The sequence below is a fragment of the Moschus berezovskii genome, chromosome 16, assembly GCF_049115385.1.
Source record: "Moschus berezovskii isolate FMDL1 chromosome 16, NW_MosBer_1.0, whole genome shotgun sequence".
NCBI lineage: Eukaryota > Metazoa > Chordata > Mammalia > Artiodactyla > Moschidae > Moschus > Moschus berezovskii.
Genome location: NC_142475.1, coordinates 69,672,219 through 69,694,130, shown reverse-complemented (window position 1 = coordinate 69,694,130; position 21,912 = coordinate 69,672,219). Strand labels below are relative to the sequence as shown.

The window sequence follows — 21,912 nt, the reverse complement described above, 5'->3', positions numbered from 1 at the left end:
TACAGGCTTTTCTTTATTGCAGTGGCTTCTCCTGTTGCACTTGCAGGCAAATTCTTAACCACTGGAAGGCCTGGATCCCTGTTCTCTGATTCTCCCACCGTTCCAACCAGCTGAGAGCATCTGAATCCTGTTTTTCCCATTCAACAGACTAGCAGTCTCTCCAGGCTCTGTTCCCCGGGATTCTTTGAGGTCTTAAGCACCCAGTAACAGTACCCAGGCCGGCGCTACAGACACAGCCAGGAGGCACCCTGGACTCAGGAGCAGTCCAACCACTTGTTGAATCCACTTAACTGTTCCTGTCCACGTGCCCCTCTCTCTTCTTGTCCCAGACACTGCTGCGCACTGGGTCACGCGCCTCACTCTCAGCAAGTACACGACAGACCCAGGGCTCCCATCACAGAAGAAAACCTATCAGCTCAACATGACTTCTGCTTACTGACCACACGCTGGCTCCAGTAACTGCTGCTTAGCACAGAGTTTATTCTAACAGTTCCCGGACTTACCCTAGAAGGAGAATCTTTCCAAGCCCCACTTTCCCTTAGGATTTGAGGTCGCAAAGACCAACACCTGCTAACTGTATAAACTGGGCAAACTGGAAGAAGAGGTGCCTAGCAGGGCTTGTCTTAGGTGGCTGTGAGTCAGGAGCTGCCCAACCACTTGTGAGTCCACTTAACTGTCCCAGGACAGCCCATGTGCCTGGGACTCCTGCCTTCACATGGTTGTGGCTGTGAAGAGCCCGGTGAGGCCCCAAGTTGCTGAAGGTAAATGGGGGGGGGTTGCTGGGAGACGACTTGAGGCCAGGTTACAGGGGCCTGTGCTCAGTGCTGCAGAGTCAGCTTCAACCAGCAGGTGGCGCCAAAGAGCCTGAGGGCGTGCGTGTACACTGGCAATGGGGTCTACTGGTTCCAGAATGACAGTTTCTTTTTCTTTGGGGTTGGGGGGGTGGGGAGAGGGATGCTGCACTGGATCTCCATTGCTGTGCATGGGCTTTTCTCTAGGTGCAGGGAGCAGGCGCATGGGCTCTGCTGCCCCACAGCATGTGGGATCTTCCTGGAACAGGGATCAAACCTGTGTCCCCTACATTGGCAGGCAGATTCTTAACCACTGGACCACCAGGGAAGTTCCTATTCTTTCCATTTGAGAACAGAAAGTTACTGCAACCTGCTCTGCTTCTTTTTTAACTGTTTAATTTCTGGCTGTGCTGGGTCTTCTTCGCTGCGCATGGGCTTTCTCTAGCTGTGGTGCACAGGCTTCTCACTGCAATGACTTCCGTTATTGCAGAGCACGGGCTCCAGGCACACCGGCTTCAGTGGTTGTGGCACTTAGGGCTCAGTGGTTGTGGCACACAGGCCTAGCCACCCCATGGCATGGGATCTTTCCCAACCAGGGATCAAATCTGTGTCCCCTGCAGTGGAAGGCAGATTCTTAACCACGGGACCATCCAGGAAGCCCTGCTCTGCTTTTTATCAATTAAAATCAAATGAGAGTAAATTATAAGGGTCAAAAAAAAAATCCAGGAATAAGATTTCTTAAATTATTTAAAAATTAGAAATAAGCATTTTAATATTTATATTTCAGATGTACCTCCCTTTCTGACAAAATTAAAGTCAATGGCATTTTAAAAACCAGTTATATCTGAGTATGTATAGTTACCAATCTGGATGTTGGCAATTGATTCAGTCTGACGATCGCAGAGTGGACTCACACCCAAATGATACTTTTTTTCTATATCTCCTAGAAATTTAAAAAAGAGAAAGAGAATTCTTTATGTGGAATATACCTTATTGGTTAAAATTATAATTAAAGTCTTCATCTTACCTGTAAATTCCTTAGGAAAAATGTAACATATTTAATCCTCATTAGAGGATGCCTTCTAAATTAGTTCTTTTTTAAATTTTAATTTATTCACACATAGAAAAGGTTGCCAAGCTGATAACCTATTTCAAATGGAGAGGGTGGAAAACTTAACTAGATGTTATCCCAGGACTGTAATTCTGTCACAGCATTTTAATTTAAAACTTAAGATTTCTAAAAGGAAAATGCATGGAATGAAGATCTTTATCTTTCTATCTTTAATTCACAAAATATGTCCTATGGTCACATGGGACAAGGATGGAGCAAGGGCGGGACAATCTTTCTGTGCAGCAAAACTTCCAGACTTGCTCTATGTCTATTCATATATGCACACACAGCAGATCATTTCAAAAGATAACTGCTGATTTTTTCAAAACAGGTCCTCAATTTGTGCATTATTGGTTCTACGTCCATCTACCGTGAACTGTCACTAAAACTATCAGGCATCTGCTGCTAGACCCTATAGTTGTCTAGCAGTTATTTTGTCTAAGTTATTTTAATTGTCTAAGTTATTTTACTCATATGATGCTAAAAAATGAAATGAACAGATGATCACTCAATACTCAATACTGTAACTTGCCTTGATGGAAGAATTCCTCTGTTACTTTTTCACTCCATTGCTTGCTTAATTCCCAGGTCCGACATGGGTTACAAATATCGGCACACTTCAAAGCCATCTAGCAAGCAAAATATTGAAACTGTCTTAAGAAAAAAAGTAAAATTTCAAATGTACTAAGTTTAAATATACTCTAATAGTGGGGAAAAGAACACCTTCAGTTCAGTTCAGTTGCTCAGTCGTGTCCGACTCTTTGCGACCCCATGAATCACAGCACGCCAGGCCTCCCTGTTCATCACCAACTCCCAGAGTTCACGCAAACTCATGTCCATCGAGTCGGTGATGCCATCCAGCCATCTCATTCTCTGTCGTCCCCTTCTCCTCCTGCCCCCAATCCCTTCCAGCATCAGAGTCTTTTCCAGTGAGTCAACTCGTCGCATGAGGTGGCCAAAGTATTGCAGTTTCAGCTTTAGCATCAGTCCTTCCAATGAACACCCAGGATTGATCTCTTTTAGAATGGACTGGTTGGATCTCCTTGCAGTCCAAGGGACTCTCAAAAGTCTTCTCCAGCACCATAGTTCAAAAGCATCAATTCTTCGGCGATCAGCCTTCTTCACAGTCCAACACTCACATCCATACATGACCACTGGAAAAACCATAGCCTTGACTAGACGGACCTTTGTTGGCAAAGTAATGTCTCTGCCTTTTAATATGCTATCTAGGTTGGTCATAACTTTCCTATCAAGGAGTAAGCATCTTTTATTTTCATGGCTGCAATCAGCATCCGCAGTGATTTTGGAGCCCAAAAAAATAAAGTCTGACACTGTTTCCACTGTTTCCCCGTCTATTTCCCATGAAGTGATGGGACCAGATATACTCTAATAGTGGGGGAAAGAACACCTTAAAAAAGAAAAAAAAAATGTTGCAATGGGACATCTATTATCCTTTACACTGAATTTGGGGCTTTCCTGGTGGCTCAGATGGTAAAGAATCTGCTTCCAATGCAGCTGACGCGAGTCTGCAGCAGATTCGATCCCTGGATCAGGAAGATCCCCTGGAGAAGGAAATGGCAACCCACTCCAATGTTCTTGCTTGAAGAATCCCAGGCTCCTCTGTCCATGGGGATGAAAAGAGTTGGGGTACAACTGAGCAACTTTCATTTTCACACTGAGTTTATGATACTGTTAGTTATAGCAATCATTTTATAGAGGTGCTGAAAGCCTGCTAACAAAATTGAACATGCTTGATAATTCCAGAGAGCTAATACAGAACTGTATTAATCAAAAAGCTACAAACCAATCAGTCATTTCTCATTTTTCATATGTGAGAACTTGTTAAAATAAAATGCTGTTTGGGACTTCCCTGGCCATCCAGTGGTTAAGACTCTGTGCGTCCAATGCAGGGGGCACAGGTTCAATTCCTGGTCAGGAAACTAAGGTCCTGTGTGCTATGGAGCACATTCAAAAAATGTAACAACAAAAAAAAAGCTGCTACTGTTGACTGGTACCGCATCTTGTAAACACTGTTTTGTTTTTTTTTTAGAAATCTGAAGTGTGAAAAAGACAAAAGTGATGGCCCTTTCCTGCGCAGCCTTCTGCGATGCTTTGCAGACCACAGCTTGCTCTCAAGATTTAACTACTCAGAGAACATTTCATTTTTATTCTAACGATCTGCCCTAGAATTTTTCCAGGCCACATTTTACCTGTAAGACCAAATGCCTATGCCTGGCATCTTCCAGATGTAGATCGCCCTTGTCCAGATGGGCCCGAAACAAGGACAAGTATTCATTCTGGCGGCTGATGTCTGTGGCCAGTATCAGAGCGCCTATCTGAGCCTCCATCTGTTGTCTGAAAGTAGAGAAACAGAGAAACACAAGGCTTTCAGTTGAATAGCTACTTCTTAATTATTTTTCCCTTAATACTCAGAAAGCTTAGCTCTAAGATATTCTGCCATTCAACTTTTAACCTACCACAAAACATGGGTTTTAAGGAATGCATTTTAAAAACCTACTAAAATGGTCAAACCAAGACCAAGACAGCTTTAAGGAAAATACCACTAGGCAAACACTCCGAAAGGAAGGCCTTAAGGTGCAATTATATGCCTTAAAAAAGTCTATGTACAGTTGACATGTTGCTTGAGAAAATTTTTTGCTGTGATGTAGGGAACAACTTTGGATTCTCTGTTGGTGCCTGAGATGCAGGAGGAGGGTCAGATGGAGGAGGAACGGACTATTCAACTACTGACTTCTGCAGACATGAGAAAATATGTCTGAGTAAACCCTAATGAAGCTCCACCAAGCAATGTAATAAAGTTTAGATTCAATTATATTTTCAGAGCCAAATTCGAGAATCAATAGTCTCTAAGACTATTCAAATTTTCTGGAAGGGAAAATGTAACATGTTAATACAGGTAACAAATATATCATCTAAAAAGCTATCCCAAGTCAAATAGGAAGAGTAAAGAGCTGATCATTATAGATTAAAAAGTAGCTCACAATACTGAATATTAAATAAAGCCCTAAAGAAAGAAGACATAAAAGGATGCAACTACCCGTGTAGTATTGCTGATTTTGTTTTTATTTGAAATAAATATGAGAATTCAACAGGGTTAACATCAAATGCAAAACAGGATAAAAAGGGAATAATAACGTGAACAATTTAATCCATCTTATTCAAGAAAAAGAGCATTTATATATACTAACACTAGTTAGTATATGGTGGTTTAAATAGTTTTTATATATTTGTACGACAACAAGAAATAATTTTCCTTCCAGAAGTACTGTCAAACTCCAAATGGTAGCCATGAATACAGACTTAAAAAATTTTTTTAAAGTCCACCTTTTTTCTTATGATCATTACCAAAAACCGTTCTTTTATAAAGTTCTTTTAAATTGAGAAAGGGAAAGAAAAAGGGAAGAGCAGTGACAGTAACTTAAACCTTGACATCCTAACACATTTTTATGTTCCCCTTTCTCTAGAATTAGGCAGCTGATATCCACTGACATCGTTTCCCCAGGTCACCTTCTCGGGATGAGACACCATTAAAAGCTTTTGCTGGTGGACCAATGACGGTTTCTGTTGACAATACCACCATATTGGGCTCCTTTACGTTAGTGCTTTTTGTTAGCTTTTCAAATGGGGGGTGTGTGGTGTGTGTGTGTTAGTTATTCATTCATTCAGTCGTGTCCGACTCTTTGAGAGCCTACGGACTGGACTATATAGCCCTTGAGGCTCCTCTGTCTGTCGAATTCTTCAGGCAAGAATACTAGAGTGGGTTGCCATTTTCTCCTACAGGGGACCTTCCTGACCCAGGGATCAAACCTGTGTCTCCTGCATTGGCAGGTGGGTTCTTTACCACTGAGCCACCTGGGAAGCCCCGCTCAAATGGTCTGCTTGACATCAAATGACACTGATGTCTAAAAAAAAAAAAATTAGGTTTTCCATTCTTTCTCTTTATTATTTTTCCTAAAACAGATTTTAATGAATCTATTTCTTATACAGATTGTTTACTTTCTATCCAATTTACCTTTACATTAAAGTTTTATTCAAGAGTATAAAATGGAAATATGTAATTCTATTTACATTATAAGTGGTAAACATGACTGAGCCACTGTGTATCTAGAGTGCATTTTGTAGTATCTGTGGATTGATCCTTCATAAAAATTCACTGAATAAGAAATGCTACTGACTGTATTTCAGAATAGGTGTAAATTACTAAAATTTTGATGCAAACTTATAAAATAATTTACCCCCAAATTGGGGCTTCCCTGGTGGCACAGATAGTGAAGAGTCCGCCTGCAATGTGGACCTGGGTTCAATCCCTGGGTCAGGAAGATCCCCTGGAGGAGGGCACGGCAACCCACTCCAGTATTCTTGCCTGGAGAATCCCATGGACAGAGGAGCCTGGTGGGCTACAGGTCATGGGGTTGCAAAGAGACACAGCTAAGCGACATTCATTTTCACCCCCAAATTGTGGAATACCTTGAATATAACAACATAATCTTAAAAACTTTAAATAACTGTTTTTCCAACTTAATATCCACAGTTAATAACTAATTAATTTTGTCTTAACCTACCTGCTTTCTAATGGCATATGTGAGAATAAACCAGATTCTCTCAATAACCCCACTGCAGATCTCCAGTGGTGATTTTCCAGAACTGAGGTATTCTACCAAAAAAATAAAAATAAAAAATGGGCAGATCTGAATTAGCAAAGAGTAATTCTTTCTCTGAACATAAAGCAATATTTCTAAGTAATATCAAGCTGGTTAAAATTCTAACATTCATTGAGAACCGATTTACTTTGACTTCTTTAAAACGTGACCCATTTTCTAAAATACAAGAATATTAAACTTTGAGGAAGAGTTTGCACTCACCTTGTATAAAGTTGCCAGGTAATGGTTAGTTTTAATGAGGAAAGGTTGATTAACACCTGGATGATCCAGATCATGAGTGGCAGCTGCAATTAAGCTCAGCAAGACGTCCCAAGGAGTTACAGAGTTGGCAAGCTAGATGGTGGCGAGGAATAACTGATTACAGACGTGTCTGCAACAAACTGTACCATGACAACAGCTATTCTAAATCAGCCCCGAATGAGACTCTCCATGGTCCCTTACCCTCATGTTTCTCTGACTGTCCGTCCAGGCCAAGGCGTGCCTGCCACATGCTGTCCACTCACACCCCTGGTGGGAGGCATGGTATGATGCAGTCCCTTGCCCACGGGGAGGTCATGGACCTGGCTCACCCTTACACTCTTCATTTGAAACAAGCGTTAACTAAGATGACAGCTAAAGTATAAACCAACCTTTCTGAGTATGTTCACAGTGAAAAGTGTTTAAAATAAGGATGATCAGGGCTACACCGGCAAGAAGTGTCTCACATCACCACTGCCAGCCACGCACGGGCTAAAGGTGGCGTCTGCACCTGTGGTCACTCCCCACGCCGTCCTCTTGCTCCCCTCCACTCCCCAGCCCTGGTGTCCGGCTGGGCGTGGCCAGTGGGAGGGTGAGGCCCCACAGCCTGTGGACTAGGTTTACCCCCGCACCCGCTCGGGTCCCCTGGAATGCAGCACTTCCCTGGTTCATCGGTTCACTTCCCTGGCTGTGTGGTGACGAAGTACCAATTTCTCCCACAAGACTGTCAAAGAGAAACTTTAGGCTTGGCCGAGTTTTTTTTTTTTCCTCCAGAGTATTTTGTTACAGTTTAATTTAAAAATTGGGGCAGCTGGCTGTACATGCATAAAACATATCCATTTTATCACTGTATATGAATGATGCTACAATAAAATTGGTGTTTTTTAATTGGGGTATTTTCACATATTCCACGATCTCTTGAAAAATCAGAAGAGTGGCACTCACATGGCTGTATTCTCGGAGTTGGCATCAACTGGCACAAACTGGCCCTGTCAGCCTGCTTCCCTCCCAACATCTAGCCGGAACTAAGACCCCAAGGGAGAGGAGTCTAGAAGCAGGCCTAAGGGTAGGCGGATGTAATTTCACCAGCTCTAGAACAGGAAACGTCCATGAGCAACACGCCTTCCATTACATCTATGGCTGATGACCCCCAGCTCTGCCTTCTTTGTTTTACTGCAGACTCCTATCCACCTCTTCACTAGACCCCTCCACTTGGATACGGCAGGGACACAGATAACCGCATACATCCACAATGGAGCTCACCATCTCCCCGGCCCTCTCCCCGCTTCTGCCTTCTCTCCCTCACAGCGATTCCCACCTGCCCCTCAGCTGCTCAGGGCGGTGTCCACCCACCCCTCTTCTTACTTCACCCCGCAGAAGCATCCAGACACCACATCCTCCTCCATTCTGATTTCTAAAGACCTCACCAACCGCCCACCTCTCTCCTGCCCGGGCAGCGGCTCGGGTGCTGGTCCTGTCTGCTTTGTTCTCCCTCCACAGCAAGGACAGTTCTGTAAAGTCTCCCACTTCACTCCCACAGCTCCCTGTTCATCACTGGGCACAACACCAATGCCATCCCTGCCCTCACAGAGCTCAGTGTAATCGCCAGATGACTAGCATGGAGAAGCCGGATGGCTTGGCCCTCGCTTGGGCTTTTGCAGCCTTGCTCTCAACAATCACCTTGATTCTCTAGCTTAAAGTGTGATTAAAAATACAGCCACATTTGGAAACTTGATCCAGCTACATCTCATTCCTGAGAAGGAAGCTTCTGAGTTTGATTAAATCACCAATTTAGGGCTTCCCAGGCGGCTCAGTGGTTAAAAAAAAAATCCGCCTGCCAATGCAGGAGATGTGGGTTCGATCCCTGGGTCGGAAAGATCCCCTGGAGGAGGAAATGGCAACCCACTCCAGTATTCTTGCCTGGAGAATTCCACGGACAGAGGAGCCTGGTAGGTTCACCGGGTCACAAAGAGGCGGACATGACGAGTGACTAAACAACAACAAAATCACTAACTTAAGGAAGTGTTTGAAATTAAATCAAGAGAATTTTCTCAGGGCTTTGGCTGACTGTAAACGTCAGCATCTTACCTTAGGTTCTTTTAGGTAACAGTGCATGGCCTGAGTAACATCGGCAGCGTGGACTGCATTGTGGTAAGGGTTCTGACTGTGGTAATCTTCTTGAATCATCACTGCATCAAAGGAAAAAAGACCCCGAATTTAACTGCAAACAGAAGGCATTTACAAGTGCAAAAATTGCAACAGTTATGTATTTCCCACTTACCCTACTCATGTGGCTATCAGCTAACTGTTCAATTCAGAGAGATGATAACCACTTCAGAACTCACATGACCACCACTGTGACTAACTCGTTTGAAACTTTTAAAATGAGAAGGTATTCATCTCAAATTTATAAAATTATTTTTTTCTTCTTCTCTTTTAAAATGTCAATCTCATTGTGCCAAACTCCTTTGACTGTCGTTTACTTTAAAAAGAATTTTAGTTAAATAAAAGAAGTATAATTCATTCAACAAATACGTATTGTGCTAGGGTGCTGTTCCAGGAACTATGAATGAATTCATCAGAGAACAAAAATCTTTGATGCAATACCAGTACAGATGTTGGGGAATGTGTGTGGATTCCAGGACGCTGTATCAGTGAGGTGAGTTTTGGATCTAGAATTAGCTTTTTAGGAGTGCGGGAAGGATGGCCTGTTCATCTGCCTCCTCTGCTCAGTGTCAGTTACGCTAGCCGTGAAAAAGTAGTGATGACGAGGGGCCCAGCCAAACCCGCCACCATCAAACCTGCACCATGGCCCCAGCAGCCCTGCACTCAGTCCAGTGGTGCCTGGAACAGTGAGCCAGCCCCGAAGTGGTAAACTAGGACACACAGGTGAGGGGCGAAGAGCGTTGGAACTCCGTACTGACTCTGATTCCATCCTTTAAAATAGCTTTTTAAATACTCTCGTTAATGTCGATTTTTGTATGTGCTTTTATAATTTATTAGTACATATTACAGACATACAATTTATAAATAAATACGCATTAGAAGTCTCTCAAAAAGTCCTAGATATCTTCTCTTAGTTAGCTACTTAAGATGACAGAAAGTATTCTCTTCTTTCTTAAAAAAATAAGGAAGAATCCTTATGCTAAATTTCCTTCTAACACATTTATCTGGTGAAAGACCCCAATTTGTTTCCTGGCAGAGTGCTCTTAAATATCACTCTGCACATTAAAACATAGTCAAAATAATCATTGGAGGTAGATGTCAAGAGATTTCAGGGATCAGGATAAGAGCACATCCAAGTGCCATGTACCTGATCATTTAAGGTTTTAATCTTCAAGAGGTAAGGAAAGGACAGAAGTCGTGTTGTCTCTGTGAGAAATTTGTGGCTGATATGGGAGACTGTGGGCAAAGGGGCTTCAGTTCACCAGGCCCCTGGTGCCCCCTCCCATGGCACTAGGCCCTCACAGCTTCCCCACCCAGAGGTGACCCTCTCTGACCGGCTCTGGCCAGTAAATAAATACCGGTAAAAATTATTTTATTTATCTCGCTGCATTGGATCTTAGCTGCGGCATGCAGGATCTAGTTCCCTGACCAGGGATCAAACCCAGGCCTTCTGCATTGGGAGTGCTGAGTCTTAGCCACTGGACCACCAGGGAAGTTCCTGTTTTTTGATTTTAATGTGTCTGTCATGGTGCCAGACTCCTCTGCCTCCCTTTAATTTACTAGCAGACCATGCAGAGCTGAGCTGGGTCAGGCCCGGTGCCCCTGGGGAGGACCCAGCCAGGCCCGCGAAGCTGCCACGTGGCTCATCCGGTGTCCAGGGCAGGGACACAAACAAGCTCAGCCAGACCAGGAGCAGCCCAGAGACTCAGGGCTCCATAACCGAGAGAAAAGGTAACAAGTTCCCGTATAAATATTACTCTTAAATGGGTTAGAATCACTTACCTAAAAATCTACGAAGTTTCATCATGTCTAAATGGAAGTACTCAATTAATCCATGGAGACTAAATAAATGAAAGGTTAAACTTACTAGACTATTTCCTAAAAAGAAAGGAGAGGAGACATTAGTAGGAATACACGATATTAATAACATAACTGCACTTATTAATAACATAACTGCTTCCAAATAAGGGTTTGAATATACAACATAAGGGTACTAAGTCCTACTTGTTTTCCATCTAAAATTTACATCCTTTTTTTTAACAGTTTTGAATTTTAAATATCACATCTTTTTTTTCCATTCTAAGAAAAAACCTTTTTTGGGTTTTATTTTTCAAAAACCAAAAAAATAGATGATAAATAATTAGAACTGATAGAAAACTTTGAAAATTATCTACACTGAGTAAGTTTAATTCAATTTCCCAAAGCACCTAAAACCTCCTTGCAGTCAGCCCCCACTAACTGAGCAAGTGTGTCCCAGAGCAAAGCATCTTGACTGCAAACGCTGTATTATTTAACAATTAAATAGACTCTATATTTAAAGATATGTGAGCTCATATATTACTGCCAGCGTTCAGACAATAACATAACACATGATTCTGTATTTTCAAATCTATGATTCTTACAAACATATATATAAATAAGACCCAACTTGTTCCACAATGAAAGTTTGTAGTAATAATATTTACAAAGAATGATAAAGGACTACTGGGCTAAACTGATTATCCAAAACTGCCAGAGTAACTGTTGAGAAGCCCATGGCTGAGGAAAAAAAGGAAATTAATTGGAACAATGTTTGCATGAGCAACACGGGAAAGGATGTGGCTACCAAGAGAGCCCTCTTAAACACCAACTCACTTATCATCTTCAAACAGAAAGAAAAAACCCATTTCAAATCTTCTACCTTTAAGAAATAGAAAGTTAAAATGTATTCAAATTTTGGTAACACTCTACTGGTGCAAATATGAGCCCATGTGGTCTAGAATCAGGTGAAGAAGTGGGCTATTTTTACTGCTATAACAACCAACTTTTCTTGGGACAGATACATAGATAATTCAGAATGCATAAAAAAAACTCGGATTTTTAAAAAATGAGCAGAGGATCTGAATCAATGGTTTTCCAAATAAGACATGCAAGTGGCCAACAGGTATATGAAAAGCTGTTCACTGATCACCAGGGAAATGCAAATTAAAACCACAACGAGGGATTACCTTGCACCTGTCAGAATGGCTATTATCAAAAAGATAAGAGATAACAGGTGTTGGTGAGAGTGTGAAGAAAAGGGACCCCCCCCTACCTTGGTGAACTGTTGGTGGGATTCTTAAGCTGGTGTAGTCACTATGGAAAACAACGGAGATTCCTTAAAAAATTTGAAATAGAACCACCATAGGATTGAGCAATTCCTCTTTGGGGTACATATCTGAAGGAACTGGAGTCACTATCTCTAAAAGGTACCTGTACCCCCGTCTTCACTGAAGCATTACTTACAATAGCCAAGACATGGCATCAACCTAAGGGCCCAGAGGAGGATGACTGGATAAAGAAAATGTGATATACAGGCAATGGAATATTACTCGGGCATGAGCAGCAGGAAATCTTGCCTCATGTGACAAGCGGATGGAGTCTGAGGAACTGTGCTGAGTGAAAGAGAAAGGCAGATGCCGTATGATTTCACCTCTACGTGTGATCTAACAACAAAGCCCTGTGCTCACAGACACAGAGAGCAGATCGGCGGCTGCCAGAGGTGAGGCTATGGGGAGGTGGACAAACTGTACTGCATATTTGAATATTGCCAAAATAACAGATCTTAAACATTCTCATCATAATAAAAAGATGTAACTTGTGTTTGTGGTGAGTGGACCCCTGAGGTGATTATTTCACAGTGTATACAAACAGGAAATCACTGTGCTGTACACTTGAAGCTAATATGTTATATGTCAATTACACTTCAATTTAAAAAAAGGCTGTATATTCATTCTCTATATTTAGGTAATCAAAGGTTTTCCCCAAAATTGTTTCCCAAACCTAATGAAATAAATGACTGATCTCTAGGGTCTAGAATAAGTTTTAAAGAAGCTGCAATCCAATTGTAAAATACCCTCATCTGGAATTCAAGCAAATGGCATTAAGAAAGGCATGCTAATGTCTTCTCTCCAAGAACCTCTGAGGAATCTGTCAAGAACCAATCTGTCAAAGTGCACCACCCATACCAGAATGAAAAACTGCATGCAACATTTTTTCTCATTTTTCAGTTCATAAGATACCAACTGACTTAATACCAGTGAGTAAGAACACAAGTCAATGAAATTTATTATTTCGAAGCAAGTGATGCTTAGTTGATATGTTACAACAAGAGGTAGGCAATGAAGAAATTATTTTATATGAAAATGGAAACAAACGCTTTCTTGGAAAATAAATTTTATAACTTAGAGAAAAGTTACCCTATATAAAGACATACCAAAGGACAGGCCTGCCTAAGGTGTTATGGCTCTCAACAGGTTTCAGGATGGGACCCTACATGTAAGGACTGGGCTGAGGCGACCACACGGGCCTAGCAACAAGGGCCCTCATGTGCCAGGTGACCTTCAAGGGTGACAAACCTTATCTTGCTATCTCATGTAACTTAACTCTTTCCTGAAAAACCAACATCTAATATATTCTGTGTGTGTGTGTGTATGTTAGTTGCTCAGTCACGTCGGACTCTTTACGACCCCACAGACTGCAGCTCGCCAGGCTCCTGTGTCCATGGGACTCTGCAGGCAAGAATAAGACAGTGGGTTGGCATTCCCTTCTCCAGCGCATCTTACTGACACAGGGATCCAACCTGGCTCTCCTGTATTGCTGGCAGATTCTTTATCCTCTGAGCCACCAAGGAAGCCCAAATATATCCTACCAGAAAATAACTACTTTCCACCTTGCAGTGGACAAGCCAGGAGTCATTTGTCTTGGTGGGAATCAGAGCTGTGTTTCTTCCCTGCCCTCCTCACAGTATCACTTGAAAAATTGCCACAAGAAGAAACACAGGGCACACCGGCCCAATGAGCAAGAAGCGAAAACTATACACTTGGATACCAAGTACATGTATCATCCAGGATTCATTCCAGGCTAGGCGGCTTTGAAAGGAAAGCAGATCCAATTAAATAATGCAAGTTAAAAAGGAACTTTCTTCTGCCCACTTGTTTCCCAATAATCTTTCTTCCTGTATAGAATTCCTTAACTTTTGGGTGACTGTAGTGAACTGAATTGGAGAAGGCAATGGCACCCCACTCCAGTACTCTTGCCTGGAAAATCCCGTGGACGGAGGAGCCTGGTAGGCTGCAGTCCATGGGGTCGCAAAGAGTCGGATTTGACTGAGCGACTTGACTTTCACTTTTCCCTTTCATGCATTGAAGAAGGAAATGGCAACCCACTCCAGTGTTCTTGCCTGGAGAATCCCAGGGATGGGGGAGCCTGGTAGGCTGCCATCTATGGGGTCGCACAGAGTCGGACACGACTGAAGCAACTTAGCAGCAGCAGCAGCAGTGAACTGAATATGTATTAATAGGTCACCATCTGTAAAGGAACAACTGGGCAGCTAACCACGGATGGTTTCCACTAACCCCTAACAACTCTAAGAAGAAATCATCTGGCCACCTTTTCCACAAAAAAGAGGTGAGATGATTAAAGAAGAGCTGGTGTTAGTTGCTCAGTCGTGTCTGACTCTTTGCAACCCCATGAACTGGAACCCACCGGGCTCCTCTGTCCATGAGATTCTCCAGGCAAGAATACTGGAGTGGGTAGCCATTTCCTTCTCCAGGGGATCTTCCCAACTCAGGGATCAAATCCGGGTCTCCTGAACTGCAGGAAGATTCTTTACCATCTGAGCCACAAGGGAAGCCTACAGGCAAGCCAAGTGCTACCTAAGTTATTAACTCACGTGGACCAGTGACTAGAACTTCTGCCCATCTTACTCTGCCACCCTCATTCCACTTCCATCGCCACGCCCCCTGGTTGGCAGGATACATTCTTTTTAAAAATAAAATCTAGGGAAAAACAATCAACTATTTATGTAAGTGACAAAGTGTCCAGGGGACTAAGAATAGGCTATGAGCTGGTAAGTGTTATGTGAGGTTAGACCTTGAAGGTGTTAAGGGCGGCACTGTATTATCTATATTTATCCTGAGATAAGGACTAAAGGAATATTTGTGTTGCGTTAGGAAAGGAGAGTTTCCCAGATCTGGAAGAAGCTGAGGCACCTATATTTTCAAAGAGGGAAGGCCACATGGAGGGACAGCTGTGTAAATGCGATTAGAGTCCTTTCTATGAGGACAGGCCCGAGTGGGGGCCTGGGAGGGGAAGAGACTGGTCACCAGACGGCAGAGAGAGAGAACAGGAAGACAGAAGAAGAGAAACAGACGGCGGGGAAGTGGGAGGGAGGTTCCACCGCCGAGGTGACCTTTCCTGTCCTCACACTCGTGCCGAGGATGGTCTAGTTTATTTTCTGATGACAGACACAGACAACTAGAACGTGATCACAAAGTTGTCCTCACTATGCCTGGCCCACACAGCTCAGAGGGAACGATGATGTGATACTAAAAAGCTTCTTCGTTATTGTTCAGTCGCTCAGTCGTGTCTGACTCTGTGACCCCATGGACTGCAGCACACCAGGCTTCCCTGTCCTTCACCATCTCCCAGAGTTTCCTCAAAATCACGTCCCTTGAGTTGGGCCCATGCTATTCTCAAGATGGTTTCCATATTTGGTTTCCTTGTAAAAAGGAACTTTATTCCAACGTAAAATTAGGGGGGGAAAAGGTAGTTTCAAAGTATAGCAGGGAGCCACGTATTTATTTCATTCTCAACAGTGAGAACTTCCTCTCAGTGAACTTCCCACTTTGCTTCATTTATTTAAAAGGCAAAAGGGACAAAGTCTAGTTGGACTATATAGGTACCACCAATTTTTTACGTCAAAAATCTCATACTAAACGAAACATGATTCCCAAAGAGAATTTTGTTCCTGTGCCCAAAGATAATAAAGAAAAATGAACCTTGGCTCAGCTGTTAAAGAAAAGAATCTTCCTGCAATGCAGGAGACCTGGGTTCAATCCCTGGGTTGGGAAGATCCCCTGGAGGAGGGCATAGCTACCCACCATAGTATTCTGGCCTGGAGAATCCCCTGGACAGAGGAGCCTGGTGGGCTACAGTCCATGGGGTCCCCTCAACGAGTCGGACATGACTGAGCAGCCAACACTTTTTTCACTTTCAGCCAAAGGAAAACAAAACTCAGAGAGAGGTAAACAAATCAGAATCACCTTTTTTTTTTTTTCCCAATGTACTCATACTTTCCATAGATAGTGATTAGCTCCAAGCTCTCCCCCACCCCACCCTGCCAGGGAGAAGCAGTGTCAGAACACACCATCTCTCTAAAGTGTGTAGAGAAAGAGAGCCTGAGAACCAGAGCGAGAAGAAAAGCCATCTCTGCAAAGGGCGTCAATCTACCACACATCTCGGGCTATCAAAACTGGAATACAAGATTGGAGGATGTCACCGTACATGGCTACAGCACATAAAAACCCAAAAAGGAAACGTCAAGAACCATGAGATAGTAATGTTCACACTGGGTTATTAATAGCAAGAGAAAAGAAGAATAGAAGTATGTGCTCAGTTGTGTTTTACTCTGCGGCCCTGTGGACTGTGGCCCGCCAGGCTCCTCTGTCCATGGGATTCTCCAGGCAAGAATACTGGAGTGGGTTGCCATGCCCTCCTCCAGGGGAATCTTCTTGATTCAGGGATCGAAACCACGTCTCTTGCATCGGCAAGTGAATTCTTTACCAACTGAACCAGCTGAGAAGCCTCTGATGAACAGAAGTAGGTTTAATTAGAGATACCCAAGTGACGATGACAGTGATTACTTTTGATTACTACTAAGAGTGATAATCAAAAAGTAAAATTTTAGATGGATGCTCTAGGCTTGCAGATCAGTCACTGAAGAAGGAACAAAATGATGCTCCCTCAGCCAGCAGAGGGCGCCTATACTCCATAAATGAAAGCAGCGGCAATCCCATCAATGCAGCAACCCTGAGAATACATTAGAGTAAGTCAAAGTCTTCACTTACCATTTGTTAGTCTATCAAATAGAAAGATATCAAAATTCCAATTTCCAACTTTTTCCAGCATACACTGAAATGAAAACCAAACATTCCTACTGTAATTTAATCTCAGTAACTTTCTCTGTCTTTTGTAGATAGTCCATAACGAAGCTAACAAAAACAGAAAGGGGTCAACTTTAAGAAATGCTAATTAACACTCTCCTTAACCATGACCTTTCCAAACAACTCCAAAATATGTCCAAAGGGATAGATTCCATTTGAAAAACAATTAATGTTTTCTCAATTGATAAATGTATAGGTAAGGCTGGTGTTCCTTTTGACTTATTTTTATGCTCTCATGAATTCCAATACCCATCACAGAAGTGTAGTTCACACACTGAATGGTCTAGAAACTAGATTTTAAAAATCTAACAGAAGTTGTAATAGTTGAATACTTGCTACATTCCAGGTACTATTAAAAATGCCTTATTTTTGACACATTCTTACTATTCACACCAACACTGTCATGTAGGCATTGTTTTCAACCCTCATTTATAGATGGGAAAAGAGGGAAAGAGTCATTAACTTGGCTCAGCGAGGAGAGAGTCACAGAGCTGGGTCTTAAGTCAGGCGATCGGACTCTGGAATCCAGGTACCAGACACCTGTAGTATACACTATACTTAAATTATTTGTTATTTGTCTTCTTAAAACACATTCCCAATTTATTTATTAATATTCTTTAAATATCCTAATAAAATAGTCCATAGCATTTACTACATAATTTTTAGGTTGATGGTTATTTCTGCCAAGGAAATAAGCCCCACAACAACCCTAAAAATCAAACAGATATTTTTACACCATGTCTTTGTAACCTGAAAATTTAGTGGACTTTATTTTCAAGAAAAAATTTGTATTTTGTACCCAAAAGTTCACTGTCATATATACATATATGGCTAAATCAGCATAAGCAATACTAGGTATTACCAGGAGAGATAATAGTCCTAGCAACCAATGACACACAGACCAATATTCTCATTTGAAAAAGCAGAACTTGTGAACTTTTTTAAATTTAAAGAAAGTATCAGTGCTTTTCCATTGATTTGTTTTATCAAACAGGGAAGCAAATGTTTTCACTTTAATGTAATCGTAGACTGGGTACCCTGGCCCCATCTACACAAACCTACAACATCTAACCCGTAAGTATTAAGTCAAAGAATACTTTTACAAATGTTAGAAATGTGAGATTATTAAAAAATCCTCATTTAGTAAAAAAAACAACCTCGGCCAATTTCCACCTCCATTAAGATATTTCTTTTAAACTATGTATAAAAAAAACAATGCTCACAATCACCAAATTTAAAAAAAACATTTAAATCTTCCAAATATCTCACTCATACAAGAGATTATGAAAAGTGTGACTGAAAGTCATGAGACTCCCTGTGCTGAGTTTACTTTTAAACAACTGGAAGAGAGCAACCAAGTCCCTTCTTAACTACAGTATAGAGAAATCACATCAGACAATCCATAATATTCTTTCCAGCATTAGGATCCCTGTGACCTTGTGACCTTAGTTTAATGTGCCATTGATCTACCTGCTGTTACAATAAATGCTGTAATGCTATAATGCACAAAAACCTTTTCATTATTTTAGTTCCGTGCTCTGTAATAACTTAATCATAAGATGAACAGCTGCTCTAAAGGAAAAACCTATAATAAAAATTGAGTTCAACTGATTTCACATACCAAAAAAAGGCTATATAAAATCAGTACCATATGAGAGAAACAAGGCTTCGTTAAACTTATGTATGAATCAATGTTTTCTTGAAGAAAGCTATACACACCTTGGCTTGTCCATTATAATCATCATCTAAAATGTTCAGAGAATTTGAAACAGTAGTACCACGAAAAAAGCGTGAAGATCTAAGATACCGCTGGAAACTTAGTAACCTTCTGATATTCCTTGCAGACACAGAAACTTCAATTTCAGATTGAGCTGAAATGAAAGAAGTAAAAAAGGTGAGTAGAGAAAGTCAAAACTGCACATAACCTATTAAGAGCCCATTCTAGTTACAGGCAAATATTTCTTAAAATTGGTCAACTGTCATGCCACATTTCTAGGAAAGAAGAGGTACTTTATTTGATTTTCAATTAAACAGCTAAGAATGGATAAATGACCAATTTTATCAGCACTTAGAAACATAATCAGGAGGGTGGTTGGATTAATCATCAGTTTTTTCTTTTTTTAAACTTCCAAGAATGATCACCTCTCACTCTATTGCTTCAATACACTATACAAACACTACGGAGCAGCAAGACAAATCATCCTTCACATTGAGAAACCAGGTCCCCAGTTACACATGAGACTTAGAACTCAAGCATCTCAAATCCTAACGAGGTATCATTTCAGATTTCTTTATGACAACTTTATTTAGAGGCAAAGGAGACAGAATGGAGAATAACGTAGTTTGGACACTGACATGTCTTCTTTCCATGAGTCTAACCGTCATGTTTCTCTGCAGTGTGAGAAGGAACCAAAGTTTCTGGGGCACCAGACGAAATAACAGACTTTGGTTAAAAGCTATCATGTAGAGAATGAAGTCTTCAAATTCTAGAAACCAATTAAATTCAGCGAAATGTTCACAATATAAAACATGCAAATGAAGGCTAAGGATCAACAAGTCAGCATCTCTCATTTTAACTTCCATTAACTCTGCAAAGGCCGAGTGACAGGCAATCAAACACATTCTCTAGTGTGTGTCCCATCACTAACTCTATCAACCTCTCTTACCCAGTGTTCTCTCATCTATAAAATAATGGCAATGATATCTCATTCAAACAGTGTTGGATTAAATGAGATAATATAGACACGGGTCAGATATAGAACAGGTTTCAAAGAAATGGTGCCAGTGAAGATGGTGATAAAACTGATGTTGACGCCGCTGCTTAGGAGGGAGGAATGCCTCTCGGTAATCATTCCAAGTTCCAAACCTGTCCATGTTGCTCTAAATAAAAGTGTTCGTTGGTCTGTCAGCATTTCAAAGTAAATTCCGTCTCCTTGTCCTCGATGGAAAGGCCTCATTTTCCAGGTGCTGGCTCTCTCCAGACTCGACTCCCGTGACACCTTCCCTGGGAAGCACACCTGGGCAGCTACATGCACCTCCCCAACAGCCAGGAGACATGAGGGCACCTCCTCTGGGTTCTCAAGGCTACCTGGGCAGACACCAGTCAGACTACTTCTGATACTGGACAAGACTGCTTATTTCTCTGTCTACTTCAACGAGCGATGACCTCCAGTACAGGCACAAACTACTTTCTCACCTCTGTATTTCAAAGCCTAGTAACAGTGCCACGGAGGCATGCATAGCGTGCACTGAAGGAATGAAGGAGTAACTGCGTGTGTGCACATGCTAAGTCGCTTCACTCACGTCCAGCTCTCTGTGACCCTACGGACTGTAGCCCACCAAGCTCCTCTGTCCACGGGGTTCTCCAGGCGATAATGCTGGAGTGGGCCGCGATGCCCTCCCTGAATAAGTGCATACTGTTTGTGAAGTAACTGATGAGTTCTGAGGTTCCCATATACTCATATCAGCCAGAAACAACACACAGTTATGTGGTTTTTTCATTTTTCATCTCAGTGATTCTAAAATAAAGAGTATCTAGAACAATTGTGGAGTTACCTTTTGATCTTTATCAACATGACTTACATAAAAAGGATTGGAACCAAAATGGAAACACTATTAAATATCAAGTGGCTAATGTTTGAGGAATGAGGTTAGTTTAAGTTCAGAAAATGTTCCATGTGCTTAAAAAAAGTATCTCATTTAGCCCTCTACAGTGTCAAAAAATGACTATTATCATCTTCTACTTTCTACATGAAAGCACTGAATCTATACGAGATTATATATAAGGTCACACAGTCAATACAGGGTGACTAGATTTTAAAACACAGATCTGCTTACAAATCCTGTGTCCACAGTATTACTCACAAATTTCTTACTTCAAATCTACCATGTGGTTTATTTTTTTACCAGATGGTTTACTGACAGTTTATGACAAAATTCTGCATACACCATCATTCAAAATTGTCCTTATTTAGACGGAATTATGTACAAAAAGAAAGACATATGGGAAAAAGCTAACATACAGAAATACAAGTATCTAATGCGACCCTTCTAACGTTACTCCTAGAAAAGACTGGACCTGGAAGGGACAGAGTGGGATGACACGAACATATGGGGACCAGATGAGATCTAATTAATACTAGTACTGCCACCTCTGTATTTACAAGGCACTTTACAGTTTTACAAGAGTACGTTCACATCTGTGATCCCGTTTAGCAATTACAACAATCCTGTGAAGATGGTAAAGATTATCATCCCCATTTTACAAATATAACCCCAGAAACCAACGTAGAAATGCCATATAATTAACGCATTAGAGCCAATACATTTAAGAAAACGTCTAAAAAATGCTGCATTAGACACATATTCTATTGATTATGCACAAGTAATCTAAAAGAGTTCAAGGTCATAAGCATGACTTCATGAGCATTCCCTTCTATTCAGTATCTTAAATCACACAGAGAAGGTAACAGTTTCATCACTGCAATCACTCTGCATCCAGACACTGACAGAAGGATCACTGCTCCCAAATTACACGTCCAAACTAACCCATCCTTGAAGTAAACTTGAGAGTCTCTTTGGGAGGATAATTACATAAGGTCCAAAAATTGAATGAGGCTCCTTGGAAGGGTTCAATTCACACTGTGCTGCTGCTGCTGTTAAGTTGCTTCAGTCGTGTCCGACTCTGTGCGACCCCATAGATGGAAGCCCACCAGGCTCCCCCGTCCCCGGGATTCTCCAGGCAAGAACACTGGAGTGGGTTGCCATTTCCTTCTCCAATGCATGAAAGTGAAAAGTGAAAGGGAGGTTGCTCCGTCATGTCCGACTCTTAGTGACCCCATGGACTGCAGCCTACCAGGCTCCTCTGCCCATGGGATTTTCCAGGCAAGAGTACTGGAGTGGGGTGCCATTGCCTTCTCCAACACTGTGCTAACTGTGTGCAACAACACGCTGGGATCTGC

The 21,912-nt window shown here is 41.8% G+C and overlaps 1 protein-coding gene across 9 annotated transcripts in view; it reads right to left on the bottom strand.

The window, feature by feature from the left end:
* PDE7A (phosphodiesterase 7A) overlaps positions 1 to 21,912 on the bottom strand; it is a 115,093-nt gene that overhangs the window by 11,619 nt on the left and 81,562 nt on the right. For all 9 annotated transcript variants that reach the window (XR_016039267.1, XR_016039265.1, XR_016039268.1 and 6 more), the window contains exons 4-12: positions 18,671 to 18,822; positions 16,856 to 16,919; positions 10,770 to 10,865; positions 8,910 to 9,010; positions 6,786 to 6,917; positions 6,486 to 6,577; positions 4,113 to 4,257; positions 2,435 to 2,531; positions 1,654 to 1,734 (exon numbers count right to left, since the gene is read on the bottom strand). Coding sequence is in view for 3 of the 9 variants with exons in the window: in XM_055431859.2 (XP_055287834.1) it covers positions 1,654 to 1,734; positions 2,435 to 2,531; positions 4,113 to 4,257; positions 6,486 to 6,577; positions 6,786 to 6,917; positions 8,910 to 9,010; positions 10,770 to 10,865; positions 16,856 to 16,919; positions 18,671 to 18,822 (960 nt within the window). In the remaining 6 variants the exon portion in view is untranslated. The remainder of the gene's footprint in view (positions 1 to 1,653; positions 1,735 to 2,434; positions 2,532 to 4,112; positions 4,258 to 6,485; positions 6,578 to 6,785; positions 6,918 to 8,909; positions 9,011 to 10,769; positions 10,866 to 16,855; positions 16,920 to 18,670; positions 18,823 to 21,912) is intronic.